Source organism: Apteryx rowi, unplaced genomic scaffold, assembly GCF_003343035.1.
Source record: "Apteryx rowi isolate R43461 unplaced genomic scaffold, aptRow1 scaffold_5, whole genome shotgun sequence".
Lineage (NCBI taxonomy): Eukaryota > Metazoa > Chordata > Aves > Apterygiformes > Apterygidae > Apteryx > Apteryx rowi.
This window is the reverse complement of record NW_020450760.1, coordinates 294,584-314,068: the sequence shown is the minus strand read 5'-3', so window position 1 is coordinate 314,068 and position 19,485 is coordinate 294,584. Positions and strand designations below refer to the sequence as shown.

Here is a 19,485-nt window from a genome sequence, read left to right as displayed (position 1 = left end):
GTAAAGGTCTCAGAAGTTATCTCAGGAGCATCCTCCTCTGAGCAGCACTGACTTGTCTGTATGACGTACTCCCTATTAGCAATCAGACCAGAAAAAAAAAAAAAAAGAGTCCTTTCCTCTAAGTTGGTTTTCCGTAAGAGGAGGAAAATTTTCAGGCACTAAATTTACTGTCACCTGTCAGCCAGAAGCTGCTTGTACATACTACTACCACATGACACTTCAGCTTGTTTCTGGTGGCCTTCAGCCTTCCTATTTACCTAAGGTTTGGAATGCAACTTTATAATATTGCCTGAGCAGCCCTATACATATACTCATCCTTGATAGATGCAGCATAAAGGTCAGCCTCTCAGAAAATGGAGAGAGAGACTTACAACCACAAAAAATCTTGGACACTGAAGTGCCAACCATTATATAGAAAATTACCAACATTTTTGAAGGACACAAGTCAGTCTGTGCTTCAGGAAACTTGAGTCCTAGCAGATGCATCATGGTGACAATTTGCTGTTTGTTTATAAATCTGTAGCCCTGTCGTTGAGGAGTAGATGAGGTCATGCTCTGACCCTTTGAGTCCTGGTGCAAATGGGCAGTGATATGCAGACAATAGAGGTGACTCAAGTTGCAGCTTGGCTGGTTGCTGCCTTCTGAAGTGCCAAATACATCCTAATCCCACAAAGTAATTGAAAACTGCTGGTAGTTAGCACCTTAAAGCATTGATAGTGGTCCTGGAGGGAGCTGTTTGTCCTTTGGAAGAGGTAATACAATGAGATCTTATCAATGGGATCTTACCTAGCTAGCCTTGCTTGTCTTTAACTGGAGGAGGAGAGGATTTTCAGATTCTTCTGCCATTATCAGTATTGGTTTGAAATCTATTCACTATCTCATTACCATAGCAAGGTAGTGAATGCCATTATTGCCCACCAAAGAGAAAATGATCCAGGCAAAATATTTTTGGAAGGGGAAAATAAAGAACTGATGCTCAGACATCTGCTTTGGGAGAACTGCTGTAACTCCGATCAGTAAGCCAAGAGGAACATACTTCATCAAGACAGTAATTCAKTTAGCAGCCTGACTGTATTTTACTAAAAGGAAAAGATCAAGAGAATCTTTTCCTCCTAAGCATCCTGAGAACCTAGATCTTTAATTTGCTGCAGTACCTTCTGCAGTCTGTTAGTCCTCTGAGTCTGAGGAACACTTGTCTTTTGTATTTCAGGTCTCCAGCGTCGCAGACTGATTCCTGCTCCGTTGCCGGATGCTGCCTCCCTAGGAAGAAAACCCAGTGTCACTGGCCAATGGGTTGATCTACCACCTTTGCCAGGCACTTTAAAAGAGCCCTTTGAAATTAAAGTTTATGAGATTGATGATGTGGAACGATTACAGCGACACAGACAAGAGGAAACTGAGGTCAGCACATATTTTACAAGAACTGTAGACAACTTAAATTACAGTATACAGGCAGAATCCTTGCTTGAATGCTGGAATGGTGTTCAGGAAATTGATTGCAATTAAAGCACTATAATTATTAATTTTACAATTCATATGTTGGGGTACCCKTAACACAGAAAATGAAAATGATTACTGTCTAAAATTAATTGTGTTTAACATGACTGATGGTGTGAATGGAAGTTACCAATGAATACATTATGAGAAGACTTTATAGTCTTAGCCTGCCTGGCTGATGAAACCTTACAGCCTCTCTCAACTGTAGGGTCATTAACTCTTTATGTAAATGGCAAGATTCTATTACATCAGGGATGCACTGAGTTTAATTTACTTGTAATTGGAAAACACTTCCACTAATTCTATTTTGGAGACCAGAATTCTATATTCTTCTGATGCCTTTTTCCTGTTTCTTTCATAATAGCCTTTCCAGGATGTTGAGAAGGTAGGAGTGCTTTTAAGAAAATAAAAATTCTTATGGCTTAGTATTAAATATAACTCATTATTATTAGGCTGTGTTTATCATTTGTGCTACTGGAAAAAAGAAATCCTCTACAAACAGTAGTAATTACAGAATGTACTAGAGATGTTTGTTAATTCAGTAAAATGCAACAAATGCTGAAGTGATGTGGCATGCTGTTCCTCTAGATTAGAATCCATTAATGTACACTTCAAATTAAAAAAAMCCCAACCAAACAAAACAACCCACCTGCTAACTCTTACAAGTAATGAGCTGGGATCAATTTKTGTCAGACTGTTGGAGGTCCGCTCATAACACGCAAATTCATGAAATTGTCTTTCTGTGTCTTAAAAGGGTCTGATGTATTTCCATACGAAGCTGAAGATACTAGAAAGGCGCCAGCAACGAATCAGAGAAGTAAAGGCAAAGCATGAATTTTTGAAGGAAGAGTTGGAAGAGACAAAGTGCAGGTTGATGATGGATCCAAATAAGTGGAAAGAAGATTGTAAGTGTTTTTACAAAATAGCAGTATTATCAGCATGTGACCAATTTTCAGCATGTGACCAGTCCCACTGACAAAGTTAAGCACTTGTTTAGATTATTGGCTAAACTGAGCTCTGTGACTGCATGAGCATTGCTGTGATACAGGATTTGCTTTCAATGCTGAGTAGTGCCAGAAATGAACAAAAAGCTCAACCAGAAGAGGAAGTCGAAACAATGCAGAGACTCACTGTGATTATTATTATTATTATTAAATATTTATATAACCTTTATAATCCACTACAGTGGATTTTCCTTCTTTCCAAAGAAGGAAAAAGTATTCCCTTGTGGATGTTACAGCTGGGAAACTGAGGCGTGAGATTTGTTCACAGACTGAGTGCTGTGCTTGACTGGAGTCTCTAAAAGTAGAGTTTTGCTTCTGCTGAACCCAGTGACAAAGCTCCTTAGTTCAACAGAAATGAAATTGTACTCCACATGATTTTCTCCCTTGTGATGAGACACAAGTTAAATTCGGCCGGTAGAATAATGTTTTATGGTGAGCTGTTTCTCTTACCCGCTTTTTTTTTGGCTGACAGTTGAAGTGGATCCTGATCTYGATAAGGAGTCACAGGAGTACCTGGAGGCACTGGAACAAGTGACAGAGGAACTGGAGCAGTGTGTTAATCTGTGCAAGTCGCATATCATGATAGTGACGTGTTTTGATATTGGAATAACAGACACGCAGGATGGAGTAAGGGAAGTGGAGGTTTGAAGAGAGATTTTCAAGGGACTGAAGGAAGTGAAGCTGAATCGTCTGACACGAAGAAGAAAAGAGAATAAGGAGCTAGAAAGTGAAGGAGGAAAAATGAAGACTAAAAAGCAACAATGAATGTTGTAGGAGAATGAAACAGCTGAGGGATGGGAATGTTCATAAATCATTTGGTGCCTCAATGTGACCTGAACTGTACAAAGATAAAAGGAAAAAATATTGCTTCTACCAGAGGGAAGTGAAGAAATTTAGTACAAACCAAGACTTTAAAAAACAAACAAACAAACAAACAATGGAAGTGCCTTTAAAGTTCATTTGATTTTCATTTTTGTATTTGGTGCTAGAATTAAAGCCAGCAAACCTAAGCAGACCACAAAATGTATTCCTATGAAATATTTTATACTGTATAGTGTATTTATGACTATATGTAAAAAACAAACAACATTGTAGCAAAAGCAATAAGTAAATTATGTTTTCATACCTGAACTTGCCTTCTTGTTTCATAGAAAAGCTGTTTTATGTAGCAGAATTAAAATTGTATTATAATTGTTTTCTTGGTTAGGATTCAAGATATTTTTATGAACATTTATCTATTGAAAAGTTGTATTATGGCATTTTGAGATGATTCTTTTACCTTCAGGTTTTGTATTATTACTTTTTCAGATCAAAATAAATGTTTGTTTTCCATTTTATATATACATATATAGATATATATTAACTGCTTACCTACTTCTTTGGTTACTAACCTCACCTATCACAAACCTGGTCTTCTTGGAGTCGTTAACTTAATGTGAGGAAGTCTACAAAGGGCACTGTGGTTTGTTTTGTTTTTTTTCCTCTCTGACTGCAGGAATTGAGAATTATGTTTATTACCAAAACCATAAAACAAGCAAAAAAAGAAACAAAAAGTTTTTGTAAATGTTAAGTTAGGTCCATATTTTTATATAGTTTTGACTATAAATATAGCATTTGCATTTTGAACTTTTAAGACAAATAGTATATCTTTTTACAGTTTTTCTAAGGAAGGCAAACCCTCAGGATCAAGTTTATACATGCTGCATGAGATTTGTGCTTTTTTGAAGGAGGCCACTTAAGTGTGGAACTATTGATAAACTGTTGCCAAACGAATACTTTTGAAAAGGTTTAATAGTGTATGTAATACCACATTTCATAATGAATCATATTTTCTGATCATCTTCCTTTTTATGGTTTTTTCAAATCCTTTGTACAAATATGTATTATAACAGCTTGCTTCAGTTTTTATCTGTGAATAAAAGATACATCTATTGTTATGATTGCTCCGTGCTACGTATGTGATTTTAATGCTCTGAAGAGAGAAGATGGCCTGTGGTACACAGTATTAAATGTCACATTATATTATTTCTTTGCCCAAGAGAGATAACTGTGAACTGAATTTTGACATTAGTCATAATAAACCAATCAGGAAAGAGAGACAAAACACCAAAGGGTAAAATAAATAGCAATGATAATACTTATATTCTCTTAGCACTTCACAGAGTTTACAGAAAAAGGACCTGAGGCTCAGATACTTGTTTTCCCTGATGGAACAAAGCAATTAAAAACGGGGTTACAAATACAAGAAAACTTTAGGAACTGGAATCAACCATCCATGGATAGGTCCATCATAACAAGCCAGCAGGTTCATTTCTCTTCGACACTGTTGCATTTGCTGTCTGGTTAAAAGGTATCTGTGCCCAGTCCTCATCTCCCACTGATGCCAGCTGCTGTAACTCCAGGCAGATTTAATGTAAAGCTGGTGCTTGTAATGGCATAATCTTGAGTATCTTCAAGCTATTTGGCTGAACAACCTGTAATATGTGATTTTTTCCACTCCCTCTTTCTCTCTTATGTGGCCCTTGCAGCATAGCATCCAAGCACCAAGAAAGTTCTCTCACCCTCACAAGAGTCTTGTGAGGMTGGAAACGCTTTTCTCCTCATTTTGCAGCTGGTGGTGTGGGAGAGTGAGAGCAATATTTTGATACTTACATATCTTCATGACTTTGTATATGTCACACATGAAATATGGCGCTGAACTGGGAAGTGAGCTGAATCCAGGTCATCTAACTCCAAATTCAGTTTTGCTACCTATTATTTAAAACATGCTGGATGAAATGGTGGTTCCTCTTGGAGACCATGGTAACAYTCACACAAAGTGGCTGCCACTCATTAAAGAGGCTTTTGTGCTCCAGAGACAGTGGATTTGGGTACCTTCCTGATGTTGTATCATCCTATTACCTCTGTCCTTTTAAGTCATCAGTGGAGAAACTTCAGGCATAAGGACTTGGGTTTTAGACAATGCTGTTTCTTCAGCTGTCCTTGTTTGGTCTTCTAATTGCGCCTCCTCAGAGTGAGGAGAGTTAAACACAGTCCTGCCCTCAGATGGCAAAACTGGTGATGAATCCTGCCGAGGGGAGCCATGTGATGATGCCTGCTTTATCTCTCTGTGGTTTGCCCCAGAAAGGGCACACCTCAGGTTGCTTATCAAGTATTGGTACTGCATTGGGTTGTATGCATGGGGATATGGTGTCTAGAATTTCTGTAGGACCCACCTGCTGATACCCTTGATTGCCACATATATTTATAAAGTTGTAAATGCCTGTTTTATTTTTTGTGTGTGTGTAAAGTCACAGATAATTCAATTCTTCCAAAGAGAAACTAACCCATGTAGCGATTCAATACATTGTGAGGTTTTTTTTTCAGAGCAAGGGTCAGATAAATAAATACAATTAAAATAAAAAAGGCAGCAGAGTGCTGAGAGACAAGTATGTGTTAGTAAAGGGGAAAACCTCCAAACAAGAGAAGGCCAAATGCATTCAGGGGGAGCTCTGCATTTGGCAGATGAAGTTACCTGGACAGGAATGGTGAAARGGCTGCAGCTGGGCTGCTGGGCTTGCCTTGTCTGGTGGGGAGCTGGGTTTGGTGCTGGTGCTGGTGCTATGGGACTGTCCCTTAGAAGTACATGTCTTAATGGGGCTGCTGCAAGGTGGGTTCTGCAAAGGACCTGTGGTAGGCTCTGACCCCTGGGCACAGCAGGGCTGTATAGTCTGTGAATCCCTCTTGAATGGACACAAGGGTTTTTGTTTCCCTTTTTTTGCCAGCCACTTCAGCCTCTTCTCAAAGGTCTTAGTTATGTCCCCCTCCTGGCAATATTAAAAGCCTGTAAAATAAAAATCAAGCCACTAATTGCCCACCCCGCATTATATAAACATGACAACTTGTTTAAATGCTCAGCTATATAGTGTTTATTGATCAGTCCTGCACTGTATGATACTTTCTCCTTAATTTTTAACTATGGTTATGTTTTCCACAAAGTAGCAGAAGAGACATTTCAGGGCTGCTTGGTTCCATGTCTACATGGCACTAGCATACAAATTAAATGCATTTAGCCTCTGGTTCAGTGACACAAACAAGCCAGGGATGCAAATAAGGTGAGGCACTGGTGGATGAAATAGCAGACTTCTCCCTATGCAAATTCTATTCTTTATCTGTAGTTGTGGAGAGTAAGTTATCTTCCATATCTCAAGAGAAGTTCTCAGATCTTGTAATTCTCCTTTTTTAGTTACTTTTGCAGTTGTATCCAGTTAAAATTTATACAAATGTATGCTTAGCATATGATTCAAGTCTGTTTTGCCAAAGACTTAATTATATAAACTTACAAGTGATAATTGCAAAATGAGGCTGGATGCTTTATTTCATTAATTTTCCACTGAGATTTAATGATTTAAGAGAGCCATTAAATAGTACACTTGAAGAACCGATGTTTTTCTATTTGTTACAGTATCAAATAAAACCTTAGAAATCTACCAGTCCTGGAGCACTGTGAGTTCCTTTTTGCGGGGCTAATTCACACTAGAAAGGCCTCCATTTCTCCATATGCCCCAAAGGGCTCCTTCCCTCCCTTGGCTGCAGATCTTCCCATGAAATTTCTTCCTCCTCCTTACTGGGGGAACACTTTCTGGCTCCCTTGGGGACCCAAGCCACTGAGCAGGCTCACATTACGCTTAGCTCTCAGCAACAAGACTGGGTCCCCTCAAAAGTGCCCTAGATTCTGGAGATAGCCTCCAAGCTTAGTTTTGGATCTTCCCACCCAACAGTCATGGGCTCATAAATAAAACTACTCCTGGGAGCTGTCAGAATTTGCAGGCTTGGACGGACAAACAAGTCAGTAGTCACTCCTGTAGCTGCGTTGTTGCTAACCATGTACTAAGCAGTGTACATCTRTGGGGACCTTGGTTCAAGTCTTTGGAAAGGCAGTTGTTACAAATAGGTTTGCTATAGAGCAATCTTACAGTGCGTATACAAAACTCATTTAATGTATGTGTAAAATCTTTTTCCTTGCAGTGCTTCTGGTCTAACCAGTTCCAGCTACGGTATTTCTAGGACACTCTGAACTGCAGTATTGAAACATCAGCACTAATAGAGAATGCAATAGAAATATGAGATTATTTGTTCTTTTCTCAGCATGTGGAAAGCGTTTCATTTATTTCTATTTCAAGATGCTCATATATTTTGTTCCTAGTTATAAACCCATGTTTTCCAGTCACTTGCATTTTATTTTTAAAGTTATGTGCAGAACATAATTCCACAGGCAGCTGTTCTATATTGTGGCTATAGGCAGGGTTTAAGGCAAAAAATGTTAGCTATAAGATGACCTCTGTATCAGATGTCCAAGTTGGCAGAARTGGACACAGATTAAAAACATGGTGGTGTATATGGGCCCAAACTTGCTAGACCATTTAAGCACCTGCTTAAACAAGTGAGTAAATCTGGTTTATATCCAGCAAAACATTCCAATTTTGGCTTATATCCCACTGACTTGGATTTTGGTGTAAACTGCTTTAGCAGTGGTTCAGTGGAGTTATGCTGACTTTCACCAGATGAAGATCCTGCTCAAAAAATTTTATCAGTGGTCTTTGGAACAAAAAAAAGAATAAGTCTGTTGATGTGCAATGATATCATGAGTGCAAATTAGAAAGCAGAAACTGGCTCCCAGGCTGCTCCCATATGTAGCATCTCATGGCTTCATGCAGAATTTGACTTATAGAAAGCTGTTTGTAAGATACATAGAGTGAGACATAACTCTTGACAGTGTAGATGTTCAGCGAGATTTATTATCAGACCTGCAGGGGACTGCCTGATGATAGGGTGTGTATGGCACCACCGTAACTTTACAACAGCTTACTTAGGAACACATTATTTCACTTATCATTTCTTAGGACTCTTCCCACAAGCCGAGGGATCTGCAGGAGCATGGTGGTGAGGAGGTGAATCCTTCAGAGCAACCCACATGGGGACTCTGGGTGACGTGCACTTCCCCAGCAGCCTGTTTTTCCCTGCCTTTTCTAGATCTGTTGCTTCTGACTGTTGCATTCAGCTTGAAACAGGATATTCCTGGGCATATTCCTGCAGCTCCCAGATGGGTGGGATGGGCAGCATTCCCTTGGCTGCAGCTCACTGGGGGACAGACAGTAAAGAGATGCTTATATATGAAACAGCCATTCCAAGTAACATTTCTACCTGGTCTCCACTGTATCGACACCGATTTACTAACTTAATTCGCTCTGCTGTACACTTTAGGTTGATGTGTGCTATGAAGATTAGGATCTTCCTCAAATCCCTCTGGTAAGGAGCTCCCTCTCTGCTGGCTTTCATTCTGCTGATTTGGCTTTGAAATGGGCAGCCCAGATCCTGGCATGGACCCATACAGCTTCATTCTGCAAAGGTTTTGCTTTTTTTTTTTTTTTTTTTTTTTAATTAATTTAGTGTAACCATTTCCATGGGAGCTTCCTATCAGGTCTGGCAAAGGAACGCAGCAGCTCGCACTGTGCTGCCTCGTCTCCCTGGGATGGCTAATGCAGCTCGGCCCGACTTTTGAAAACACAAGCCTGTCTTTTACTGGGACTAAACAGAGATTGGCTGTCGACTTCAGTAAGGGAAGAAGCAGTCGTTAGCTAACTTCTGGCAGGGCTGATGTTACTGCAGTCTGTGTATTAAGTGGCCATCAGGGGCAAAGCCTTCAGTCCCAGGTAGGTGAAACACCAGGTTCATGCCTCCGCGTTATTGGCCTCTCCTACCCGAGGACACCGGATCRCCTCTGATTCTGCCCTTTGGAGCATCAGGGACCTAATCAAGCCTGCAGAGCTCTTGCCACCGCTCACGTGACTGGATTTAAAACACTTTTTAATTGATCTGACCTTGTACGGGAACTACCGGTAGTGTCCTAATGTGCCACTCTCTGGGAGGCACATGCAATGCTCCGGGGCACAGGCAGCAGAGGAATAAGCAGACATTTTAGAGTTTGGCCTTTGACTGGAAAAACTGACTTTTAAACACTGGCTGACCTAGAGCTCTGCCTGCATCTGTACCARTGACACTCCATTTGTCAGCACCTGGCACAGATATACCTACAAACGTCTCTTGTTTTGAAGGGTGCCACTCATTCCRTTGTACATTACCATTTAAATGAGTTACATTTGTACCTAAAGGCTTCAGTCTCACGGGGCTAAGTGCTGTACAAACACAATTTTTTTAGTTTAAATAGGGTATGAAGGGGAAGGACAAAGTGTGTTTCCCTCCAAACTGTGCGTGTAACAGTTCTTAAAAATATGTCTCTCACCACGTCCTTTACTCAGTGCTGAGGAAACCCTTCAGACCTGGCAGCTCAAACACTGCAGACAGGCTCCCGTCGGTTGCCATTTTCAAACCGCTCGGTTTTCAAAGTGAAGAAATGTTATTTATCTCAGCAGCAGGAAATAAGAGAAAACAAAGCTTTCCCTTCAGCTTTTTGGGACAGAAACAGAAAGAGAAAAATGTAGTAACATATACTCATAAAGAAAGAAAATGCCAGAGGCCAGACTGCATTTCTTTGCAAAAGCTGTGTACCTACTGGGCAGATATAAAGGGGTGGCAAGGACCTAGGGCAGCCATGTGCTGTCCCCCCAACACTGGTTATATCCTTGGTCACATCAATGTTCAGCCTCCTCCCGACTGAATCCTTTGCAAATCCTACGTGTAGCTTTGATGCAGTAATTTTATAACATGCTTTGCAAATTCAGGGTTTCCCTGTTCTCGCCTTTTCCCAATTCTTAGTTTGCTTTTGGGCATCTTCTGTTCTTCTTGCTGTGACTTCTTTGGGTGTCTCTCTTGGACTCTGGTCTGCTCTTTGATATCTAAAGKGGTGTTACCTTTTCTTCCAGTTGTACTGCTAGTATTTTATACAATATTGCTATATATAATATTGCCAGTATTCCAGCTGTAAACGCACTTCACCATTAGGTGCTGTGCAGATTTTAAGTATAAGCTAGCCCCTGCCAGGAAAGCATACAGTAAAGAAGGCAAGGGTTGGCTGGTAAAGGAAAGAAGTCTTGGAGGTGGAAAAACTGGGAATGGAGTTCACCTCTAGGACTCAAACACTCGGCTGTGATGAGGCCAGTGGTTATGTTTAGAATCAGCCCAGCAGTGACAATAGGCACAGCAGACACATATACTAGTGATCTTCAGGTATTATGGGTTGGAATTTCTTTGCYTGAAGTCCACTGAGCTATGCTTGTATTTGAATTGCATTTGAGAACTGCTCAGAGTTTTGTGCCATACTCTCATTACGCTGTTGGGTGTAGACATTAAGTTATAATGATTACTAAATCCAAATTAAAAAGATCAAAGCTTGAACTGTTAGGATTTTTTTTTTAGATATTTTAAAGCAACTGCTGAATAATGCATATGCACCACATATTCTCCAAAGAGCTCCAGCAAGACAGCTACTCATTGGTATGGGATTTCTCTGGAACATATCCAGTAACCTGCTGAATGAAGAGTGTTGAATGTGGAAACCTACTGCTTTTCTTGGTTTACATGTTCAGAGCTTATTAAATTGCTTTATCAAGCCACTCTTTGCAAAAAAAAAAAAAAAAAAAAAAAAAAAAGCAATGGAGCATCAAACTAAGCTCCAGTATATTCCTGGGGTGCCCTGGACCTCTCTTCAGAAGTCTGATGACTTTGGAAACATTTATCTTCTTCAGTCAGGGTGATGAAGCTACTTAATGGGGTTGTCATTGATAGCCACCTGATTGAACACAAACCAAGTTCTGAAACAGAACACCTTTTTCCTCTTCCTTTTCCTTTAAAGTCAGAAAATACTGGAAACTATTTGGACTAACTGTGTCAGGAGAGATTTCCAGATGTATTGACAACACACTGGCTGGTTTGCCATAGAGACTGAAGATCCCTTTTCAGATATATAAATTGTAAATGCAAGTTGGAGAGTTGCATACTCCCTGCCTCCAGCACAGATGTTATGGATATGACATTTGAGCCTTTGATGCCATGAAATTACTTAATATAATAGATATGTCTGTATCTGTTGGGAATATGGCCAGGGATTTCATCTTTCTGTGTACCAGACTGTTCCACACCAGTCTTCCTCCCTGCACACAGGAATGCAGCAGTGCAGTCCCTGCCCTCCAAGGCCCGTCCCCATTAGCAGTGTTAATAATCCAGTTGAAAAGAAGCATAGCACGCTGACAGCACCATATGCAAACTAACTGGGAACGTTTGATAATGCTAACGTCCTGCCTTCCCTTCTCTCCCTTAGGAAAATGTGTATCCACTGTCACGTACTGCAAAAACCTCTCTCTGCCCCTTGTATATATGTGGCAGCTAGTTAATAATTTTCTAGCTGATGGTAAATGAGATCACATAGGGCTGCTACCAGGCTCTCTAGGACCCATACAAGTTGTTGCATGCATTTCAAGTGGCTTCCACTGTGTTGCTGTTTGCATAGAGCTCCTGATACTTCACAGGGTGTGATTTAACTGTAATCTCCCACAGCAACAGGCTTCACAGACAGTAGTTTTATTATTTGCATGTAAGCTTAAAATGTGGCAATACTTTAACAAAGGCAGGGTGGCTTTGTATTTACAAATGTGTTGCATCAGCCTTGCATTTGTTGTGCTATCCTTGCATCAGAGGGAATTACTGATGTGTTTTGCCAGCCTGCAGTGCATTGGCACATACCCATCTAAGGGACCTGTTGCTGCTTTTTATTTATGGAGTGTGTGCTTGTAGGCTGAGGAGAGGGTCAGTGCATGACTGCGTAGCTTCACTGGTTGGTGGAAGCATTTGTGGTAACTAGACTATGATTCAAGTTCTCCTGGTAGGTCCMAGTCTTTGGAAAGTCCCAGGCCTAGTTTAAACAATGTCACTGATTTCAGCGCCAGTGTGGCAGGGCCCTGTAGGTCACCTGGAACCTTTCCAATTTTTGTTCTTACTGCACTGCAGTTGCTGTACTCGTACCTTAAGTTTTAAACAGCTTGATGTCAAAATGGGTGTTTCGTTAGCATTAATATGTATCAGATTGCAATCACTCTCATTGCCCAGAGGGAGGTGAGACCCATGAAGAAATAACAGACTTCACCGTGCATTTGGAGCACGGAGTGAAAAGGCTGTAGTCGTATGCAGCTCTTCTGCATTAGCAGAGAAAGCAGTAGGGGCGTGTGGAATGACCCAGAAACGTATTGCAGCCAGTTTGAGACAGCCCTGGCAGTGTGCTGGTGACTCACCACACCTACCAATCCAACAAGAGCTGGAGATTTGCTCTGTGTAAAGACAAATTGCTCTTTTTATTTGCTTTATGTTGATTTTTGCCTTTTCTAAGATTTGCCATGAACCAAGGACAGCAGTAAGCTTTTCGTATCTTAGCAAACTTTTTTTCAATTTTGTCCAGACTTGAACTTGTTCAGAGGCCTTTGAATAGAGACACAGTAACAGTTTGCTTTTTATATTGGGTGTTTCAGACATGTTCTGACTGCATCATAAAACAATGATAGGAAAATTGCAGGACAACTCTAACAGAAGAGAACCTGTGGCTATTAATCATCTCTGAGTTTACTGTTCTTACTTAGATCAGTACCATTCCCACACACTGCAGTATTAGAATATATTAATGCAAGAGAGCTTTGTCCCATGGTTTGGACTTCAGGTTGTGCATGGTATCTGGCAGTGGAAACAAAGAAGCCTGATTTCTTACCCTTTTATAAACACCTTCCCTCCATCCCGTCCTACTAAACCCAAGCTCCTGACACCTTCCTTATGACAACCTTGGCAGATGAAAGACAACATGGGCTGTGTCTAGTGCAGAGCTATTCAGGTGCTGGCTGGCTGTCCAATGCCACCAAAGGGACTGCACAATGCATGAGCTGTGCTCGCCTTTTGCTTGGTGGAAGAGCTAATTTCCTCCTCTATCTCACCGCCAGTTTTCATGAAACCCTCTGGGAATGTAATTATCACTGAGATTTCTGCCCCTTGCCAGATTTGTTTGATGTTGGCCAATGCTCTCCAAGTTGCGAGGGATAAGGGGGAGAGTGGTGAGAGGTACTGTGCTGTTGAATAAAAATGGTTCAGCAGTTAGAGAAGTTCCTATGTGCAGTATGAATCTAAATAATTTGCTTTTAAAGCTCAGCATATCATTAAAAGAGAAAAATATGTAATGAGGCTACATACTCCTGAGAGTGATTCAGGGACTTCTAGCCCTAAACCTGAGGTCGTCTTCTGTAATGAGATACATCTGATAGGGATTTACTTCTCAGTAAATAACTCCTTTCACTGCTTCTGGGAATGAATTGAAAGTAATTGAGAAGAGAGAATATTGGTACAGCTGGTAGATCTATGTTCAGTAGGGCTAGAAAAGCTGAAAATAACTCTGCCACAGAATTTGCTTATGAGGATTTCTTATAGCTCCAGATCCTGGTTACAGATTACCTCAGTGCAGATCTAGAGAAAGTACACTCAAGTGAATTTAGTTTGTCTAAACTTACACCAGCACTGATGAAAATGTGATCTGGATTGTGGCACCTGTGTTTGGAAAGGGTGCTTACACTCTGGCTTAACTTACCACTATGCTTCAGCAAGCACTTTGCTAATTTACRGGCTTCATGCCCCTTATTGAATGGTAGTGAATTAAGGGGAGGTGAAAACAATTCTAGCACATTTCTTCAGCTGCTGGCAATGGATGTAACTCCATTGTCCTTAATAAGGAGTGCTAATTTTACACCTGTTAAGGACTTGATAAAGAGCAGTGCGGCAGTGCTGTGCCTTCTGGGGTAGATAATGAGCTATTTTGTGCCTCTGAGTCCCTGCTTTCTCACTTGCTGGCTAGAGCCTTATGAGAGCGAGATGTGGGTTTTATTTACTGTCTGGCGTGCTATATTAGTCTTCTACCTCTTCTGTGCTGCTAGTGGCCATATGGGTGACTCTTCTGGGAACCTGCAAGCATTGTATTTTGACGTACACTCCTATGTAAATGAACTGAATGGCTTTCTTGACCTGTGTGACAATGCGAGGAGAACATTTAAAATTKTCTTGGCTCGTATGTACCTTTGTCTCTTGAAGTGAGGCCAGCCATGTCTTAGCTCTGGAGGAGTTTTAGTCAGAATTTTTTGAAGTCATTAATTGTAGAGGCCATCTGCTGCAGGGGGAGGGCTGGAAAATGCTAGGTATTGTCTTAAGTGTGTGTAATCCAATTTTTTTTTTTTTTTTTTTTTTTTTTTTGGTGAATGCAGCGTTTAATCACCAGGCTTGCAAAGTGAGGCATCTGTTTCTGAATTTAAGTAGCTGAGACTAATCAGACTAATTCAAGTTTTTCTGCAGTAGACTTAACTGATCAACCTAATTTCTTTGCAAAAAAGGAATAATTGTTTATTTATGTTAGCTTTTGCAGAAAGGAAGATGTTGAGTCTTTTAATCATTTTATGTGGTAATCTACACTTGAAAGTTGATGTAAAAATTGTTTACAAAATACACCTGTTCTCATTTGTTGCTACTTCAAAGCCTGTATTGTGCTAAAGGGAGGAGAAAAAGTGCTGATGTGTGTATTTCCTACTAGCGTTGTCTGTTCTCATCAAAGTGCAAAAAGTTATTTTAGTTCAAAATACAGCTTAGCCTGGAGTGGATGTTAATTTTCCTAGTGCAAATTGTAAGTCTGAACTGAGGCATTTAGTCTGAGAAGGCACTTTCAGTTAAATTGTTTCTTATGTTTTTCTGGTGTGCTAAAATACCTGACAGTTCCAGAGCTGCGCATTCTGCTGCAAAGAGAAGTTATTGGAATTTATATTTATGGTGCAAGGTGCCTAGTACTCAAATCTATTTTACAAACATCAGTTGTTAAACAGCACCAAGACTTATGAAGCAAGTGAATATTAGAAGAGTGCTATTGATAGGTAAACTGAGACACAGAGAAGGTACTCAAGTGAGTGAGGCTAATAAGTAGGAGATTCAGCTCCCTCCTCTTTAACCTGGCTATTAGAAAATACTCCTCAGTCTAACATTGCCCAAACATGTTGAATCAAATGTGTAACTATTTACAGGACAAAAATGAGCTTCTGAGAAACGGATGCTCATCCTGTCACTGTAAAACTAGCAAATCTGAGTTCTGCTAAACTTGCCTCAGGTAGGAGTTTGCTGCTATTTTTAAAATTGGATATTGTCACATTCCTGGGGAAAGCTGATGTGGACTAACCGATTCATTTTATTATACACACACAGACATACATTCAGGCAGAAAACTGTGGTAACGACAAAATTGCTTTGCTTTGTGAACTTGTTAAAATAAGGTCTTTTATTTGCTGGTGTTGAAAGCTGGAACAAGTCTTCTTTATAGCTCTAGATAAACCCTGACATTTCACATAGGCCCCAACCTTGGGCAGATTATTAACCCTTGAGTGAAGTTGCCCTTGACTTCAGCCTAATACATATGGTGAAAGTTATTCATATACTTAAGTCTTTATCTTGATTATCATTTGCCTGCTTTATTAGGGAGCTATTTCATGTGCCAAAGGCACAAACTCTAGCAAGGGCCTGTGGGGCCATACCTTTTTCTTAAAAGGTACGACCTTCTTTCTGTTGTTCTTTTAATGGTACCATAAAAAGGGAGGAAACTATACTATTGAGCATAGTAATGAAATAATGCTCATTGTCTGATAAATCTTTAGTGGAAAATAACCAAGGGAAACTGGTAAAGTAAGTTGGTGAGAGTTAACTTACAAAAATCTGGCATTACACAAAGTAGGAAGCACATTACAAATTCTAACTCATTTTATTTCACTTAGTTAATATTTTGCAGAGTGTTTGCATGTATAGTGCTGATCAGTATTAAGATCTAGTCCATCTATTTTTTTTAACCAGGTAAATAAAACAATATCCTCCAAATTGCATTTAAGAATAGATGTTCATCTTGACTTCATCTGTTATTATGAATGTTTGTTACAACTGTTCCCCCTCCTTTCCTTTCATGGGAACCAAGCCATTCCAGGCATGCTATATATTCCTCTCTTACAAAGACAGTAGCATAAAGTTTATAGGATGTTTCAGATGTTTCTAAACTCCCAAAAGAAACTCTAGCACAAGTAACTTCATTGGTATTACTTTTATACACCCTCTCTACTAGTTCCTTTCTATAATGTAACCAGGGTAGCACTTTGCTACCACTGCTGTGGGAGAATAAGGTATCTTGGCATTAAAGGTGTTATTGCAGGGAGACATTTAGAACCAAAGCTAAATTTCAGCACTTAGAGGTAAGTACAGGGATAGACTTGGACATAGTCATGATGCTTTATTGTGGTCTGTCCATCTGTAAGTGATAGTAAGCTCAGTGGTGGTCTTAACTGAGATGCTAACTATAATGGCCAAGCAGGGATGACTCACTRGCTTAGCATGGATGTGGTTCAATGCACTTTAGGACTCTTCGCTTACTGTGGTGCCTCATACACAGTGTATCAGGAATGGGACAAGCATGAACTTATTTTTCCCATTCTGCCAGCTAAGGAGGTATTTTAGGCCTATTTTACATCTCTTCTGCTGAGGTGTGAAGATGGTAACTACCTAGAACACCACTTGAAAGCGTACACAATGTGGAGTGTAGCTAGTAACCCTCAGTGTCTGAATGTAAGATTTTGTTTTGCCAAAGGGAAGGAGACTCCAGTTTTTGTACTGTCAAAAAGACTTTAACCTTTTGAAAAGGTCATTAAATGCAGAAGTCTGAAAATTAAGTTCAGTTACTACATGTGTTTGCTGCTGCCCTCAGGAAGGTGATCTGCGCTGTTTTTTGTTCTGTTTTGCTTTTTTCTGAAGTACTGAGCAGGTCCCATTGAAGACAGTGGAGTTTCCACTGCTAGAGGAAGGCTTTGTGGAGGCATGTGGATGAAACTACACAGACCGATTGGACATTCAACTAACTTGAAATTTTCTGCCTTAAAAAGCAGTAGTGGGCTTGCGCCAGTAACAGCTAATGGGAGCACAGTCTGTTTTGTTGTTATCTAATTGCAGTCTCTGCTGTGACCATGGTTCATACTGGAATGTGGATATGAACAGGAATTTCAAACAGGCAGGACCCTTTCCACCCTCAGCAAGAATCTGATGCTACTATCCTTCCTGAGAAAGAGGCCAAATCATTGTATTCTCCTTAACTCAGCAGCCTGCAAGAGCACAGGATAAGAAGCTTTTCTCACTCTGAATAAATTATGACGTGTTTTGAAAGTCAGCTCTGTCTAAAATTGCTATTTCATATCTATTTTCTGGTATACAGCCACTTGCTGAAAAGTAACAGCTTTTGTGACACAAAGTATGAGAATGTCTAGTAAGAGCTTGTAATGTAGTCCTCATCCTGCTTCAATACTGATTTAATAATCTTTTGGGGCCCAGTTGTGATCTCTGACCCAGAGCTGCCAAGATTGGAATAATTTTGGTGTATGAGAGCAGAAGCAGTTTTACACTGAAAATTCTTGTCCTGCTGAGATTTTTGCAGTCTCTCTTAAAGCAAGTTAAGGCTGCTATGTATCTCTAAAAGAGATGAGCTTAAATAGAATTTAAAAGAAAGTGAAGTGTTCTAGCCTTGCACACCTTATTCAGCCTGATTCATCTGCAAATACCTGAAGTAAGTATCTGTACCCAAACTTGTTATTTCTGATAAAATTACTTTTTTCATCTTGGTTGTATTAGCTTTCAGTTAACCCCATGAAGGGTTAACTATGGCAGCCATCCAAGCCAAGAGGCAGCAAAGGCTGGCTAAATGTGGGAAGGTCTATATCCAAGAGGAGTGGTTGCTGACTTCTGTTAGTCTAGAATTTTCTAGACTTATTAGTGGACCATTCTGTGTCTGAGAAATGATATTAGGCAATGCGAATGACCTTGCTTTTTGAGTGCTTGCAATAAAGAGGTAATGCAAAATGTGTGGCCATTCAGATTTCTGAGGGTTTCAGGTCTGTTGACCCAAAAGCTTTAGGAGCCATAGTGCTAGCTAGGCCATACATGGAAAATAGCGTCCTGTGACTGTGCTAGTGCTTAATCATAGGGAAGCTTCTTACAAGGGGGGTCCTATGGCTATAGCTGGGAGAGCTGATATTTTTACCTTCAGCTTCTGTTACTTCCCTGGTTTATGGAGCCATATGTACAGCCAAATTGCAGAGGACGTCAGCTGGCTCTTCTATAAAGATCAGTCCTACAGATACTGCTCTATTAGCCAAATACAGTATTGGATGGAAGCATGTGGGAGATAGTTTTTCCACCCTTTAAAGCTCTTCAGTACTTCAAAGTTTCTCCTAATTGTTCCTGAATGACACCAGAAAGCTGTTGGCTTATTTTTGGTCTGGAAAGATAAGGAGACTCCTGAAAATAAGTCAGTAGTGTGGGATGTGAAATAATACTTTCAAATTTGTTAGACCTGATTCATGAAAAAGACTTGATTTTGAGTTTGTTTTTTCTACCTGTGCTAAGCCAATGGCCTATTTGGTTACCCCTATATATTATTTATGCAAAGTGTAACATCTCTGAAATGAGGGGCTGAGGGAAAGAAACCTCTCAGACCATCAAAAGTGTAGTGCTCCATTTAGGTAGCTCAGGGGACTAAGAATAATCTGGCTTTTCTGGATCTGTTTTTCTGTTAACCAGAAGCTTCACTCTGGCAGAGAAGGAAAACTTTCTGTATCCTTTTCAGCTTGACGTTCCCAAAGAAGTTTTAGCTTTGACAGATTGATATTTTCCAATGGAAAATGGGAAAAGGGTTTGCTGAAGGAAAAATTCCCAGGCTGCTCTAACCTAGGTATCTTTTCATAAATCTAGTACAGTACCCTGCCCTGTGTCTGCAACAGCTAAGGCTCATGAGGCTTTTTTCTTCTCATATACTTGTGTTCGCATGCCATAGATTAAGATCCCGGTATTCAGGGTGTTGCAACACCCACATACTTGCATACTTGATTACAACATGTGGTAGAGTACATGATGCAGAACATGTGCCCTTTGCCCCATGTTTTGCTATGTCCATTGCTGATTA

At 40.2% G+C, this 19,485-nt stretch overlaps 1 protein-coding gene across 1 annotated transcript in view; it reads left to right on the top strand.

Annotated features, from left to right (window-relative positions):
• Positions 1-3,149, top strand: part of KIF26A (kinesin family member 26A) — a 65,546-nt gene extending 62,397 nt beyond the window's left edge. Inside the window, exons 11-13 of the mRNA XM_026079581.1 lie at positions 1,211-1,401; positions 2,252-2,402; positions 2,974-3,149. Of these exons, the coding sequence (XP_025935366.1) occupies positions 1,211-1,401; positions 2,252-2,402; positions 2,974-3,149 (518 nt within the window). The remainder of the gene's footprint in view (positions 1-1,210; positions 1,402-2,251; positions 2,403-2,973) is intronic.
• Positions 3,150-19,485: the final 16,336 nt, after the last annotated feature.